This window comes from Heloderma suspectum, chromosome 3 (genome assembly GCF_057233095.1).
Source record: "Heloderma suspectum isolate Gila_16-S chromosome 3, 16-S_ref, whole genome shotgun sequence".
NCBI classification, from domain to species: Eukaryota; Metazoa; Chordata; class Lepidosauria; order Squamata; family Helodermatidae; genus Heloderma; species Heloderma suspectum.
This window is the reverse complement of record NC_139460.1, coordinates 13,588,714-13,603,644: the sequence shown is the minus strand read 5'-3', so window position 1 is coordinate 13,603,644 and position 14,931 is coordinate 13,588,714. Positions and strand designations below refer to the sequence as shown.

The following is a 14,931-nucleotide window of genomic DNA, read 5'->3' as shown; positions in this document are numbered from 1 at the left end:
ATTTTCGAGCCACTGCGCTGACAATGAGCAGCTGTTGCCGGGTTGTTCTTGCTTAATATCGCTACCTTGCATCCAGACTCCGAGGGAGATGGCCATTTCCACTAGAGCTTTCCATTTACAATTCCAAACTCAACTGATTTCTGACATGCCTGGCAGGCAGCAAGGGGCAGGGCAGGCACCGTGTTCTTTTAAAATTTAAAACCTGGTGAGACATAATTAAAGGGGAAAGAGATTTGGAAACTGCTCTTGCAGTTTCTTTTGCTTTGCCTCCTGTTCCTATTTCCCCCTTGTGTGGAAACGAGGACTCAAGCTTGCCCATATCATTCCCTCCAATACCCAACTCAGCTGGTAAGTGCCAATAGAATTGTAGCCTAAACAGAGCCACTGAGAAACACGGAGGTAACGGCATGCTCAGGGGAACCCCTAGTTTGCAGAACTATAAAAAAAAATAGGAGGAAAAGACCCAAAACAAAAAGCTTTTCGGGGAAAAGACCAGGGGTGGGGGGATGGAATGGAGTATGCCAGAAGAGGACATGGCTGGTTGGCTAGCTTGCTGGAACACCGAACAGGAGCACTCAGCACAGCAATATTTTGTTACTTGGTATGCTACTAATAGTATTCTCCAGCTTCTGTGCTTTCTTCCTCAAAATGCCCCTGTGAAGCCAACATTCTTCTTTTTCAGGCTTTAAAACGCCAAGCAGAGGCTTTGCTGCATGTTCTACAGGGGCAGGAATGTATGTGGCGTCATTCCCAGGGGCATTCCAGCCCCATTTTGAAAGTGTGCAGCAGCTGTGGGACTAGCAACCAAGCCTCAGCTGGGCTTTGTAAAGCCTGCAAAAGAAGAAAAACATAGAAAGCCTATGACCACCTTATAGTAGAGCTAAGCCACTGAGCAATGGATTTGGTACACTGCCCCCCCTGGCCTCCCCCCAGCAAAGCACCTGCGGATCAGTCAGTTTCTGGTCCATGTCTGTTCCGTCCTGTTTCCTCATTAAACTCGCATTTTTAAAACAAAAAATCTGCATGGAAAGTCATCTTTAAATATATATTTAAATATATATTAAATGCATATTTTTCTATGCATTTCCTCACAAAATGTGCATTTCTCTCAAACGACACACTTCTAAATTTATTTTATCCTAAAATAGGCATTTCATATTCTATGTATTTGGGTATGTTTTTGAGCCAGGAATTGCATTGCAAAATTTAGAGACATGCAAAATCCGAGGGATAACTGTGTTTTGTGATGCACACATTAGTTCAGAAGGTATGATTCTGGTCAGTTGATTTCAAAATCCTTGAGCATACCTGGCTGGGATCTTATATCTAAAATATGTGCCCCTCCTCTTAAGTAAAAGCAAAATGTCTAATCTTGCTAATAAGGCCTGACTGCATTATACAAAATATACTTGACCATATGTATATATTTTTAAATATAAGGGGTAGGGGATTAACAATAATTTTAAAACAAAACAACAACACAAAACCAAAACAAGTACCAGTGGCAGAAATAAGATAAATTCAGCTTCACAATCTTGGCAAACTGGGAATGCTTTCATTTGCTTCTGAATTCAAGAGAAGCAGATTGGTGAACTTTAACAGCTCTGGGGCCACCACAAAACAGGCCCTGCTCCTGGTAAACGTCAACCAGACATCCACAAAGGATGTAACCTGTAACAGGCCTCAATCATTGATAGATGGTACTTCCTTACATTGGTCCCTCTATTTCAGATGTTCAGATGTAGCAAAAGCATTTCCACCTATGCAGAAGAGGGAAATTTATTTTATTCATTACATTTATACCCCATCTTTCTTCCACTCTGGAACCCAAGGTGGCTACATGTGGTTCCCAGGTGGTCTCCCCTCCAAGCACTGACCAGACCCAGAGCTGCTTAGCTTCAGCAAGGTAGCTGCCTTCAGACTATGACCTGGGAAATATTAACAGGCTTGCAAGAACCCCTAATTGACTTGCGGGGGGGGGGATAAAAAATCTGTGGGGGGATAGAATAGAGTGGCTGGAATTCTGAATATGCCACACTGCAAAATTTTGCTGCAGGTCCCACTTGATGAGGTAGATATTTGATCCATCTAGACCTCTGCTGTCAACTCAGAGACTCTCCAATGTCTAAAGTACAAGTTTTACCCATGTGAGATCTTTTAAACTAAGCTCCCTGCCCCCCCCCCTGTTTTCTCTCTAATGAAGCTTTTATGTCTCTCTAATCAGTCTTTGCCATTCATGATAGGAACAAAACCTTTCAATCACTTGAAACAGATGCTCAGAAGTTCACCTGCTTTAGATCCCTAATCTTATTTTAATTAGCTTCGCTCATCATATCCCCAATCAGTGCGAAGTCAGCAGCAGATGTTGCCATCTGTATTCATCCGTAGTAAAACCAATCATGGTAAAATGACATCTTTGCTGAGTAGGACTGAGACCTCATTTGGAGTACAGGGTTCAGGGTTCTGGCAGAGTGGGATCAAAATAAAACTGCCTATGTTGCAATGCCAGTACACACATTTGTGGTACGGCCACACCTGGAATACCGTGTACAGTTCTGGTTATTGTAGAGTTGGAGAAGATGCAGAAAAGAGCAATCAAAATGATCAGGGGTCGGGAGTACCTTTCCTACAAGGATAAGCTATAATGACTGGGGCTCCTTAGTTTAGAAAAAACGGCAGCTAAGGCTGCAATCCTATACACACTTACCTGGGAGTGAGCCCCATTGAACTCAATGGGGCATATTTCTGAGTTGACTTGTATAGGAGTGTGTTATAAGTAGGGATGTATGAACCCCCCACGGTTCGGGGGGGGCTGTTGCAGGGCAATTTGGGCCACTTGCAGCCCTGCAGAGTCACCCTGAGCCCTGCCACATCTGCTGGGGTTGGCAGAGCTGCCCTTCAGCTTTCTATAAAACGTGATAAGGTAATGGTGGCCGCCATTAGCCCATCGCAGGAAAGTTACAGCCGCAATTGGCGTATTTTACACCAAGTGTGGCTGTAAGGCACTTACTTTTACCCAAATTACACCCTTTTATGGCTGTATTTAGGTAAAAGTAAGTGCTTTCTGGCCACAAATGGAGGACAATGTGCCACTTATGGTTGTAACTTTCCCGCAATAAGCTAATGATTAGTGTATCGCGTTTTATAGGAACCCGGAGAGCTGCTTCGTGGGAACTCCTCTGGACCCGGAGGTGAGTGCAGCCAGTCCGCTGCAGACTTCAGAGGTCGGATTCTTTGGAATCCAGCCTCATTGGAGTCTGCAACGGATTTCTCCAGAAACCTTAGTTGTAAGGGAGGGATGTGGCAGAGGTTTTAAAATGAAGCACGGTGGGAGAAAGTGGATAGAGAGAAGCTTTTCTCCCTCTCTGTTTCTCATCTAATGTGTGGGGGAATATCTCTAGCTGCCATGGTGCTCTACACAGCAATATATCTATCTACACTTGACTTCTAACATAATATTAAAACTTTGGGTCATCCAATTAAATTTATTGGGAGGAAATTTAGAACAAACTAAAGCAGGGATGCAGGACCTCAGGTCCAGGGGCCAAATTCAGCCTTCCTGGAGCCCTAATCTGGCCTTCAGGGGTCCCCAGATCACCATGGCGACTTCTCCGGCCCCACCCCTTCTTTCAACCGCCAATCGTTTGCTGGTTTTCCAGCTTTTGTGCAGTTTTTTCCCCATTCTAAGAAGGTATTTTGGGAGGTCAACCCATTCACAGTGGTTCAAAGGGCCAAAGGATGTTGTCAGAGGCACGGGCATCATCCTGTACAGTCAGGTTCTTGAATGGTGGAAGCCATTTAGCAGTCAGAGCTTCAGAGTTGAAGAGCACATAATGATGGCATTAAATACACCGAGAGCCAGTATGGTGTAGCAGTTTGAGTGTTGAACTGGGACTTTGGAGATACGGGTCTAGTCCCCACTTAGCCGTGAAGCTCACTGGGTGACTTTGGGCCAGTCACTGACTCTCAGCCTAACCTACCTCACAGGGTTGTTGTGAGGATAAAATGGAGAGGAGGAGGACCATGTAAGCTGCCTTGGGTTCCTTGGAAGAGGAAAAAAAGTGGGATATAAATGTAATAAATGAATAAATATCTGGGGAGGGTGTTAGAGTAGAGGTGTTGAACCCCAGGACTGCAGGCCAAATTTACCCCATGTGGGGTCCCAGTCTAGCCCTCTGGAGTTGCCCAAGTGGCCACGCCACATCCCCTGGCTCCACCCCCTTTCCCCAGCCACCATTTGGTGGTTTCCTGGCCTTTTCACTTTTTCCCCCATTCTAAGAGGCTGAAATGCCTCTCCTAAGGCTTCGTTACTGGCAGTTAGAGCTTGAAGGCCAAACAGGCTGGTATTTTTGGCCCTGCCCCTTTTGCCTTTGCCCCCACCTGCCACTGGAATCTGGCCCCCGAGAGCTTCTCCGAAATGGAATCTGGCCCTTGGACTGAACGAAGTTCTGCACCCCTGGACTAAAATACTTTATTTGCCCGGTGAATAACTATTTTATGGAATTGTTTCCACAAGATGCAGTGATGCCCACTGGTCTAGGTGACTTTAAGAGGAGGGAGGAATTAGTAATGCAGGACACATCTATCCTAGTCAGGGTGGCTTTGTGGAACCTCCAGGTTCAGGGACAGCTTGAATACCAATTGCTAGACAGCAACAACGAGAGAGAACCGTTGCCCTCATGTCCTGCTTGTGATCTTCTCAGAGGCCTCTGACTGGCCACTGTAGGAGAAGAATGCTGGACTACACAGACCGTTGGTCTGGTCCCGCAGGGCTCTTCTTATGACAGTTCAAGAAGGTTGTTAATTTATTCAGCCATCGGTGCAAAGGTAATAACTGGTCCATAAAGCAATGCCTGTAGGGACAGGCCGAAAGAACCGCATGTGCTGTGGGGTTGCCACAGGGCCGACCCAAGCCATTTTGCTCCCTGAGGCCAAGGACCAGAGGGCACCCCCTTCTGTTCCACAGACAAAGCCAGTCTTTCTTCAGCATGGACAACAGGCTAGGATCCTGAACCCCACCTGAGGGCAGCAGGCTAGTTTAGGGGGGAGCAGGGCAGGCTTTGTGGTACACACAACTTTGTCCTCCAAAAGAACAGAATGGTTTGGGGAAGGCTCAGGAGGAATGGCTGGGGGATCCCACTTCTGACCCCCTCCCCAGCATCTGTCACTTGAGGTGGTTGCCTCATTCTGCCTAATAGTAGGGCCAGCCCTGGGTTGCCACTTCTGCATGGCCAGAATCCTATATGATAATGTAGGACCCAAAAAATCTCATAGGTCAAGCAGACAATGTGGTCATTTCCCATGCCAACATCAACCCTGGGCATGGAAATTAATGCAGGTCCAGATATTCCTGCTTCAGCCTCTGATCCCAACCATGCAAAAATGGCAACCGGGCCACAGAGCTGTGTGTGAACTGGTATGTATAAACTAAGGTATGGATGATCTTTCTTTCTTCGCCACCCTTATAGCCCAAGGTCAGCTCCTAAAATGGCTTGTGCTGCAATCCCCTACAAAAATACAACCCATTAAAGCATATTGTTTTGGTGTGGACGGTGGGAATCTCTGCCGGGCCCCAGCAGTTGATGACATAGCCCAGGTTCCAGGTTTTTCTCTCCAAAGCGAAGGGTGGGGAGAGAAAGAGCTGCAGGTAGAGTCACAGGCTGACTGATGATAAAGATGCTAAGTGACAGGCACAATCCTTCCATTGATCTGCAGTCTTCTGGCCACTGACAGCTGAGGAAAACCATCCAGCTTCTTCCCTGAAGAAAGAGCAAGCAGCAGCAGCTGGACTCAAGGGCTGGCCGATGGCAAAGATGCCAATCCTGAGGGGCAGCCATTCCATCCATCTGCCGAGTTTCTAACTTTGCCTTTTCATTTTCCAAGCCTGGCAAATGATGATGAGTTTTACTTCCCTACTAAGTCAACTGTCTCTTGAAAACAACAACAACCGGTACAGTAAAGATTGTCGAAACTGGGCTTCTTAGCCTGGAGAACTAAACAGCCAAGGCTCGATGGAGCAGAGCAATCAGTTGGCCTTTCACAGATGGGGGTGTGGAAAGGTGGGAGCGTGTCGGGCCTGCCCCGGCCTTTTCTACATGCTCAGGAAGGTACAGTCAGCAACCTTCAGATTCTGGGAACTTAGGTAAGCTACTGGGTGCCCTTCATTTTTGTAATCACAGCTATAAAGAGAACCATTTAAAAAAACCCCACACATCTATAGATCAGGGGCAGAGAACCTCTTTCAACCCACCTGGAGCCAACATTGTCATCTGTTCAGCGCCAGGTTAAAACTGCCCTCTTCTTTCAGGCATTTGGAAGCGTATCATGAGCCTCTTGATTTTCTCTGGCTGATGGTTTTAAATTGTTTTAGATATATGTTGTTGCGGTGTGTGTTATTTGTTCTATGTCATTACATGAATTTTTTTATATTTTATATCATGTATTTTAAAGGTTTTACTTTTTGTGAACTGCCCAGAGAGCTTTGGCTATGGGGCGGTATAGAAATATAATAAATGGAATGAATGAATGAATGAATGAATGACCCCAAGGGCCACATTCCATTTCCAAGAAACTCTTGGGGGTGACAGTCCAGTGGTGGGTGGGGTGGGCAGCAAAGGGGTGGGACCAGAGGCAAAAGGGATGGGGCCAAAAGGAGTGGGGCAAGGAGCAAAGGGGTGGGGCCAGAGTACAACCCCCCCCCAGCATGTTTTAAGTTAAAGCACTTCCTGCCAGTAACTAAGCCTTTGCAGAGGAATTTCAGCCTTTTATAATTGGCAAAAAAAAACATACAGAAGCACAGAAATAACCAAATGATTGGTGACTGGGGAAAAGGGTGTGTGGGCATCTGCAGAATACCAGAGGATTCTCACCCCAGGAGAGCCAAGTATAGTACCCAGACTCGATGTTCATCACCCCTGCTATAGATAAAGATCTCATGCCTCTTACTCATTTAACAAGTTCTGAATATGAATTTGTATTATTTTGTTGTTTTTATCCCAGCTGAGTGAATGGAATAGGCTGGGCCGCTCAGTCGGACCATAGACCACCCATGACTTTTGTTTTTTAAAGGTGGCAGTCAGAAACACACTTTTCCTCTTAAAAAGACCCTCTACAAATAGCCTTTTCCTGCCTTGCCTAATTTGATCCTAGATGGATGTTCCCATGGCTTTAAAAATTATTTTGCTGTACAAATGCAATAAGCCATAAAACAGCAACAGCTGCGATAATGACCATTTTGCAAATGTTCATTTCATTAGCATGAGGAGCCCGCTGTGTTTTTTGTCTGCCCTTAATGATGGCATAAGAGTTCTGTTCGACTGAATGACATTGGATGGTGATTAATTTTATGTAATCATTCGTAGAAAGTTGGTCTGTTGCAAAGATATTCATGCCTTTTGCCTGCCTTCGGAAGGAGAGAATAAGTCTCTCTCTCATACACACATACACCTCCCCATGGGTGATTTTATAGAGTTGCACTATATCAGCATCCCGCTGGGAAATAGGATAACAATTGGATGCCATCAGGCCCACCCGTATGTCTATTCTACCTTCTAGCCTTCTGGAGCTTGGTGCCCTCCAGTTCTTTTGGACTACAACTCCCATCAGCTCCAGCCAGCAGGGCCAGTAGTCAAGGATGATGGAAGTTATAGTCCAAAACACAGCCAGGCTGGGCAGCCGCATGGGGAAGCATTCCTGCAGAACTGCAAAGAGCATGTGAAGGCTTCTCTTTCCTAGAGCTTCCATCCAGCTTTACTTAACGGGATAGAACTGGTCTCTATTTAAATTATTTAACGTATTTTTATTCCACCTTTCCACTGCCAAGCTGCCAAGGCAACTTACAACCAAGGATAGATCTACACTGGTGCTTTTTTATCGGTATTGAAGTGCACTGATAACTGCTATGCAACAGCAGTTTTTGACTGATTTCATTTATTACATTTCTGTACCGCCCAGTAGCCAAAGCATTCTGTGCACCACTTTTCCAGCATTATTTCCTGCTTTTTATACTGTATTATCCAACATACCGCAACAGATGTCATTGTGTGTGCTACAAGGTATAAATGTGCAAGAGGGATATGGCGTCACCATTATGGGATTGTGTCGGCACGACACAACGTGTAGGCCTCGTTCAGGAAAGCCATTAACAATAGCCCTGTTCGGGCTCTATTCGTACCACGCAATTAAGACTGTGTGTAGAGAGAGGGGACCATGCATACTGGCCCCATCCTGACTCCTTTTCCAGCCCCATCTCCGTGCTGTCCACATGTTTCGGGTTTGTCTGTAAAGGGGAAGCCTGATGAATGTAGGCTCTCCCCAGGCTTGCACAACTGGACGCAATCACCCTTGCCTTGGTCTTTTCTCCATTGGAGACTGGTGGCTCCAGTTCTGGTGGGCCTGTAAATCCATCCTGGGTTTCAGTCAGAGCCAGCCAGAACTCCAAAGAAGCTATCCGAGGTGCGGAACCCTACCCCCAAATAGCTTCAGCCTCCACTGAGTTTCTCTCCTACTACTACCAAAGCTTTGCTTGCTAGTTCCTTGGGGCAGGGTTAGGGATGTATGAAACACTTACCTGGCTCTGTGCTGGGCAATCTGCAGTGGGGGGGAGGCGCTCTGTCCCTCTCCCCGGAATCCTCCCCGGCTGGCTTCACTCCGCAGCAACTCCACGGAGCCGCCGGCCGGGGCCGCCCACAGCCGGACATTCGGCCGCTGGGCTGCACAGGGACGCAAATGGAGGCCGCCGTAGCCACTGCCATTTGCGCCCCTGTCTTTTGCCGTGGTAGGCTACGTAAATATATATGTAGCCTATCACGGCTAAAGACATGGACACAAACGGCGGCGGCTACAGCAGCCGCCATTTGCATTCCTTCCTATTGCCGTGATAGGCTACATATTTACATAGCCTATCACAGCCTCTGCAGAGACGCAAATGGTGTCCCTGCGTTAGCCATGATAGGCTACATAAATACTTACGTAGCCTATCACGGCCATTCAAAAGACGCAAATGGTGGCCACAGACGCGGCCACCATTCGAGGAGCACCGGAACGGCCGACAAAGGTAGGCTCCGTTCCGGGCCCATTTCGCGGGGTGGTGGGGTGGGTGGCTTCATTCCGCCATGGATTCCAGAAGGCCGAATGCACTGGCATTCGGCCTCCCTGGAATCCGTGGAAGAATTCTCCAACATCCCTAGGCAGGATCCTGTCGTTTTGCTTCTGTCATTCTGAAAAGTTCCATATGCATCAAGGATGCTATTAGGGATGTACAAAAATCACTTACCTGTTTGTGGATTATGCTGATGCTGGGGGGAGGCATTCCGTCCCTCCCCCCCGGAATCCTGGACGGGGGGGAGGCGCCCCGTCCCTCCCCCCCGGAATCCTCCTTGGCCAGCAGTGCTCCGCAGCGGCTCCGCGGAGCAGCCAGCCAGGCCCGAGCCATCTGCAGCCGGATTTCCAGCTGCGGAGGGCTCTGGGGGGGGGAAACAACTGCGTACGCAAATGGCGGCAGCTATGGCTGCCGCCATTTGCGTTCCTTATTTTTGATGTCTTAATCTACATAAATATTTACGTAGACTAAGACGGCAAAAATAAGGGGAACGCAAATAGTGTAGTGGACGCTATTTGCATTCCCCTTATTTTCGCCGTCTTAGTCTATACGTAATTATTTACGTAGACTAAGATGGCCCAAAATAAGGAACACAAATGGCGGCGGCTGTAGCCGCCGCCATTTGCGTATGCCTTTTTTTTTTTTTTTTTTTTACCCAGACGTTTTAGGCTACGTGAAAACATATGTAGCCTATCACGTGGGTGTAAAAAACCCCAAAAACCTGCAAATGGCGGCAGCGGCGGCCGGTTGGAAGACCAGCCACCGCCGCCACCTCCCGGAAGATCCGCCCCAGGTAAGTCTTGTCCTGGGGGGATCCGCAGGGGGGGCGGGGGGGGCAGGCCATTCCGCCACAGATTTCGGGGGGCCGAATGCACTGGCATTCAGCCTCCCCAAGCTCCATGGCGGAATTCTCTGCCATCCCTAGATGCTATACATAAAAGACATAAGAACAGCCTTGCTGGCTCAGACCAAAGGTCCATCTATTCTTGGCTAGTCATAGAGTCGAACCTCTTCCAGCCCAAGAGAATTCATTTTGGAGAAGCTCTCAGGAGCCATATTCCATTGATGGCCCGATGGCAGATGGGGGAGGGGCCAAAAGGCCAGCATATTTTAGCGTAAAGCTCTTTCTGCCAGTAAGTCAGCCTTAGGAGAGGCATTTCAACCTTTTAGAATGGGGAAAACACACAGCGATAAGCCAGGAACCCACTGAACGATTGGTGGTTGGGAGTGGGCCAGCAAAGGAACATAGGCATCTGGGGAACCTGGCTGGATTGGGACCTCGGTGGGCTGGATTTGGCCCATGGGCCAGAGGTTCAATGCTCCTGATCTAGGGCAGCATCTTCTTTCCCCTAGTGGCCTATCAGGTGCTTTCCCAGATGCCACCAGCAAGGAATAAAAGCCATAGCCATCCCCTGCTGTTGCTCCTCAGGAAATGGTTTTCATGCTGGCTCTGAACCTGGAAGTAAGTTCCATATATCAAATCATGGCCAACAGCCATAGCCAGGCTTGTCTTCCCTGAATTTGTCTAATCCCCCTTTTTAAGCTATTGAAGCCAGTGGCTGTCACCACATCTTGTGACGTTCCATAGATGAATTATGAGCCATCTGAAGAAGTACATTCTTTTGTCCATCCTGACTCTATTGCCAGTCAGTTTCTTTGGTTGACCCCAGGTTCCAGGATTACAGAAGAGGGAGGGGGAAATTATCCTAAATTAGAAATAAAGAACAATATTATCTCTATACATCAGGGGTTGGCAACATGTGGACCAGGGGCCCCCAGGCCTTTTGCGGCACTCACAGCCCCCACACACCTGCCATCACTGCTGCCGCTGTATTTGCCATGTGCCTTGTTTTGAAGCAGAATTGTGGTCCTGGAAGCCTCCCATGAGTGCGATTTTGCTTCAAGGCATGTGCTCCTTGCATGCCTTGTTTTTTAAAGAAAAATCACCACTTTTCTCCTGCCACCACGCCTCCAAATTTAGGCAGCAAATTCAGTGGTGCAGCAGCAGAGGCAGGTGGGATCCAGGAGGTGGGATCCAGGAGGACAACATGGCACCCAACCCCCAAATGTTGCTCACCCCCACTGTATATACATTTAGAGGAGAGATCCAGAGATTTCATTGAGCGAGTTCCTCTTTAGAGACAAAATATCCTTTATAGACAGATCTAAAGAAAAATGGTCTGTCTCATGTAGACACGTGTTCTTTCCCAGATGGGGATGGGGGGGGGGAAATGCTGTTTTTCTGCTGACAGCTTAAGACAGATCTTCCCTGAAAGAGGTCTGCTTAAAGATGTGATTGAGGTCACTTAATAAAGAAGGAGGTGGCCACGTAAGTGCTGTCATGATCAGGATCATCAACTGTTGTTTGTGTCTTTCTTTCCTCTTGCCAGAGCCATGTTTGACTATGACAAAAACAAGGACAGCGGACTCCCAAGCCAAGGACTCAGTTTCAAGTATGGAGACATCCTCCATGTGATCAACGCATCCGATGATGAATGGTGGCAGGCGAGAAGAGTTATGCTGGAGGGAGACAGTGAAGAGATGGGAGTTATACCCAGCAAAAGGAGGTACTGTGTACAGTTTTCTCCCCCAATTTGTTTTGCTGGAAGTTGCTATGGCCAAGCATCTGTTGCGAGAAATAATGATGTATTTATTTTGTATGAACAATATATGAAAACATCCATGAAAATGTACAAAAGTATACAGATGAGATCCACACTTCTCTGTCAGTCTTAACAACAAGGGTATACTAAATTGGACCACAATGTTGTTTTATCTTCAGGAGAAAATCATGCAGCAATATATTTAACAACTGACAGCCATGATTCTTTTGTTGACAAGACATTATCATTAGCCCCTTGGCTCAAACAATTCAATCAAGCCATTTCAGCCCTGAAATGGCCACTGAAACTGAGGCAAGCTTTTGTGGGTAGGGAGGGGGGTGAAATTTATTCAGTTCACAATTTAATGTGAGCTTACCTAATTTTGCGCTTTTGAACCACTATGTGAATGAAAACTTCAAATTTCGTACTTTTCTGAATTTCGTAATGGAACTCTGCAATGAAAACATACAAAAATGCATATACTAGAGAAAATAATGCTCAGATATGCATTATATTAGGACAACTGCTTGCAAAAAAAGTGTATATTAGGCAAACATGTGTACAAAAAATGCATATATTGGGAGAAATTTGCCCAGTAATGCTGATACAGTTTTATGCAAACTTTAATAAAATATATCAAAGTTCAGGATGAACCAAACTTAAAACTGGAGAAATTCTCAAAGTTCAAGATGAATTAAATTTAAGACAGGAAAAATGAGAAACTGGGAGAAACTGACACTGACAGATTTGCCCATCCCTATCTATGGGTGGGAATTCATTTTGGGGAGTAAGGAGCTACAGCATACCACTTCCCTTCTTCATTTAAAAGGAAAAAATATCCCACACATGGCCATGCGGTCTCAGTCTCTCTCTCACTGCAGCCATCAACTTCATGGGGCAGGGATGGTGGCTGGAAGCATAGCAGAAAGAGGGAGGACGTGTGTGTATGTGCTTCAAATATTTAAAGAGGAAGAGGAAAGCAACACTTCCCCCTTGCCCCTGAAAAGATTCATCAATTCCTCTCACCCCACAAAAAATAGCCAAAATGGCCCTCCTCATCTTGCTTCCCATGAATAGCATGGTGAAACAGGCAGGGGCATTCTGGACGATGGCCAATTTCTTAAAAGCTTTGATGTGAACTATTTTGATCGTATTCCAGAACTTTAATTGCCAGCCCCTCTTGGTCAGTTTTGCTTTCCCTTTCCAAAATCTTGTGGACGTTCTTTGGTTGTCTCAGTCATCATTTTAAAACCTGCTACACTTCTGCTGCATATGGATAAAGTCTTCCTTGGATGTTGCACATTTTCCACACTTCCCCATAGCAGCGATGTGTCCAGGTTTTCAGTGGGTCCGCCATCTTGAGTAAATCTTCCTCCTCCTCTCTGCCTCCTCCTTACTGCTGCTGCTGCTGCCCATTCAGTTGCCTCTCCTTCTGGGCCCAATCAGCCCCACTTCCCGAGAGAGAGAGAGAGAGAGAGAGAGAGAGAGAGAGAGAGAGAGAGAGAGAAGACAAGGCTTGAGGATGTGACTGTTCCTTCCCCTCAGTCTCTCACTGTTTGGTTGCTTGGAGAGGGCAGGTGAACAGGAAGCAACTGTGATTCAGAGGGCAGCAAGGCTAAGCCCCCCTACTGGTGTAAGGCCCTCGACAGATACTGACAATGCCGACCTCTAATGCCAGCCCCCAGCCCCATATTCTCAGAAAGGGATATGTTCTAATTAGGGATCTGTGGATTTTGTTTCATCCTTTCCATCTGTGTTTTGTAGATTGTCCTTCATTCCGTCGTCCGCTCTTTGACCGAATCAGATTTTTCCTCCCCTTTGGAAAAGTCTGCAAAACAGTCCACTGAAATTTACATAACTTTCACTGGCATGTAACATTCTGTATATTTTACTTAGATCAGTGTACAGTCGATGAGAAGAGCACACACAAAAAGAGCACTACACAGCGGAGGCTGAAGAGAGTTCAGAGATATATAAAATGCTCTGTGTGTGTGTGTGTGTGTGTGTGTGTGTGTGTGTGTGTGTGTGTGTGTTTTCAAGGCACATATATTCACATATTTTCCAGTAACTTTCATATTTTTGTACAACTTAATTGGCATACAATTCCAAAAAGTAAAAAAAAGGCTCTGCAAGTCCACAGAATCCGCTGTGGGCTTGCAGAGTCCACTGTGCTGATCCACTGTGGAATCCATGAGTCAGTTTCTTAGAAATCCAAAGTCATTTGAATCCATTTTGGACATTCCTAATTTCTAATCTGACATCCCTAATTTCTAATATATGCTTCCTTGATGAAGACAAGCTCTGTGACTAAAGGGGTTTCATCTTAATATAGCACAGTGATTTATTACTGATTCCTCAAGACTCCATGCTCAGCCAGTTTCTGCTTTGGTTCTGACCCTGACCTGCCAGACTTTGCCAGTAAATGTGGGGGTGGGGAGAGTGTTTTTAAGTAAAAATGGGCAGCTTTAGTCCTGACCCAGATTAAACCCTGATAGCTCCTATCCAAATGCAGCACAACAGTGCATCACACCCCCTGCCTTTCTCCTGTTTTCCAGCTCTTTGCCAAAAGTATATAACTTGGTTCCTCCCCTCCAAGAACTGTATCCATTAGTGGCCATTCCACCTGGCTGCATCAGGGAGGGAGGGAGGAAGAACCCCTCCCTGAGCTCAATTAGAATCAATTGCCATTGACTCCTCTCCTCAAAGAACTGCCTCCATTTATAGCCATTCCACCTGCATCTGAGGGAGAGATGATAAAATGAAGCCCTGTCTGTTGGCTCAGCTGGGATCTCCTGCCATTTAGCTTCTCCCCTCCCATAACTCTCTCCAGCAGTGGTCAGTTCTCCTGGTAACATTATGTAAGAGTTGGTACCTGCATTTGCTTATATAACCCATTAGTGTATTTTCCTTTAAGAACTGTGAGTGGGAATAATCCTGCACATGCTCAGTAAAGTACTGAGATAGGGAGTGCCCACCATTTTAGGCAGTTACCAAAATGCAATGTGGAAGAAGCTTGCATTCTGCTCTCTGGAAGAACCTGAACCCTTGAGACAGGATTGTTTAACAAGTTGTTCCTGTGTTGCTGGATCCTGGTCCATTTTGAGAAGATTGCTGCAGAGCTGGAGTGAACTGAGAAGAGGCTGTTTTCTTTCTTTGGCCAGCAGAAAAATCAAGCTTCAGAGAAGTTTTATTTACATTTTTGTTGTAGACTCAAGCTAAAAGACAGAA

The 14,931-nt window shown here is 46.5% G+C and overlaps 1 protein-coding gene across 1 annotated transcript in view; it reads left to right on the top strand.

Annotated features, from left to right (window-relative positions):
- Window positions 1-14,931, top strand: part of DLG2 (discs large MAGUK scaffold protein 2) — a 1,591,953-nt gene that overhangs the window by 1,487,414 nt on the left and 89,608 nt on the right. The window contains exon 19 of the mRNA XM_084842537.1: window positions 11,491-11,667. Within this exon, the coding sequence (XP_084698663.1) occupies window positions 11,491-11,667 (177 nt within the window). The remainder of the gene's footprint in view (window positions 1-11,490; window positions 11,668-14,931) is intronic.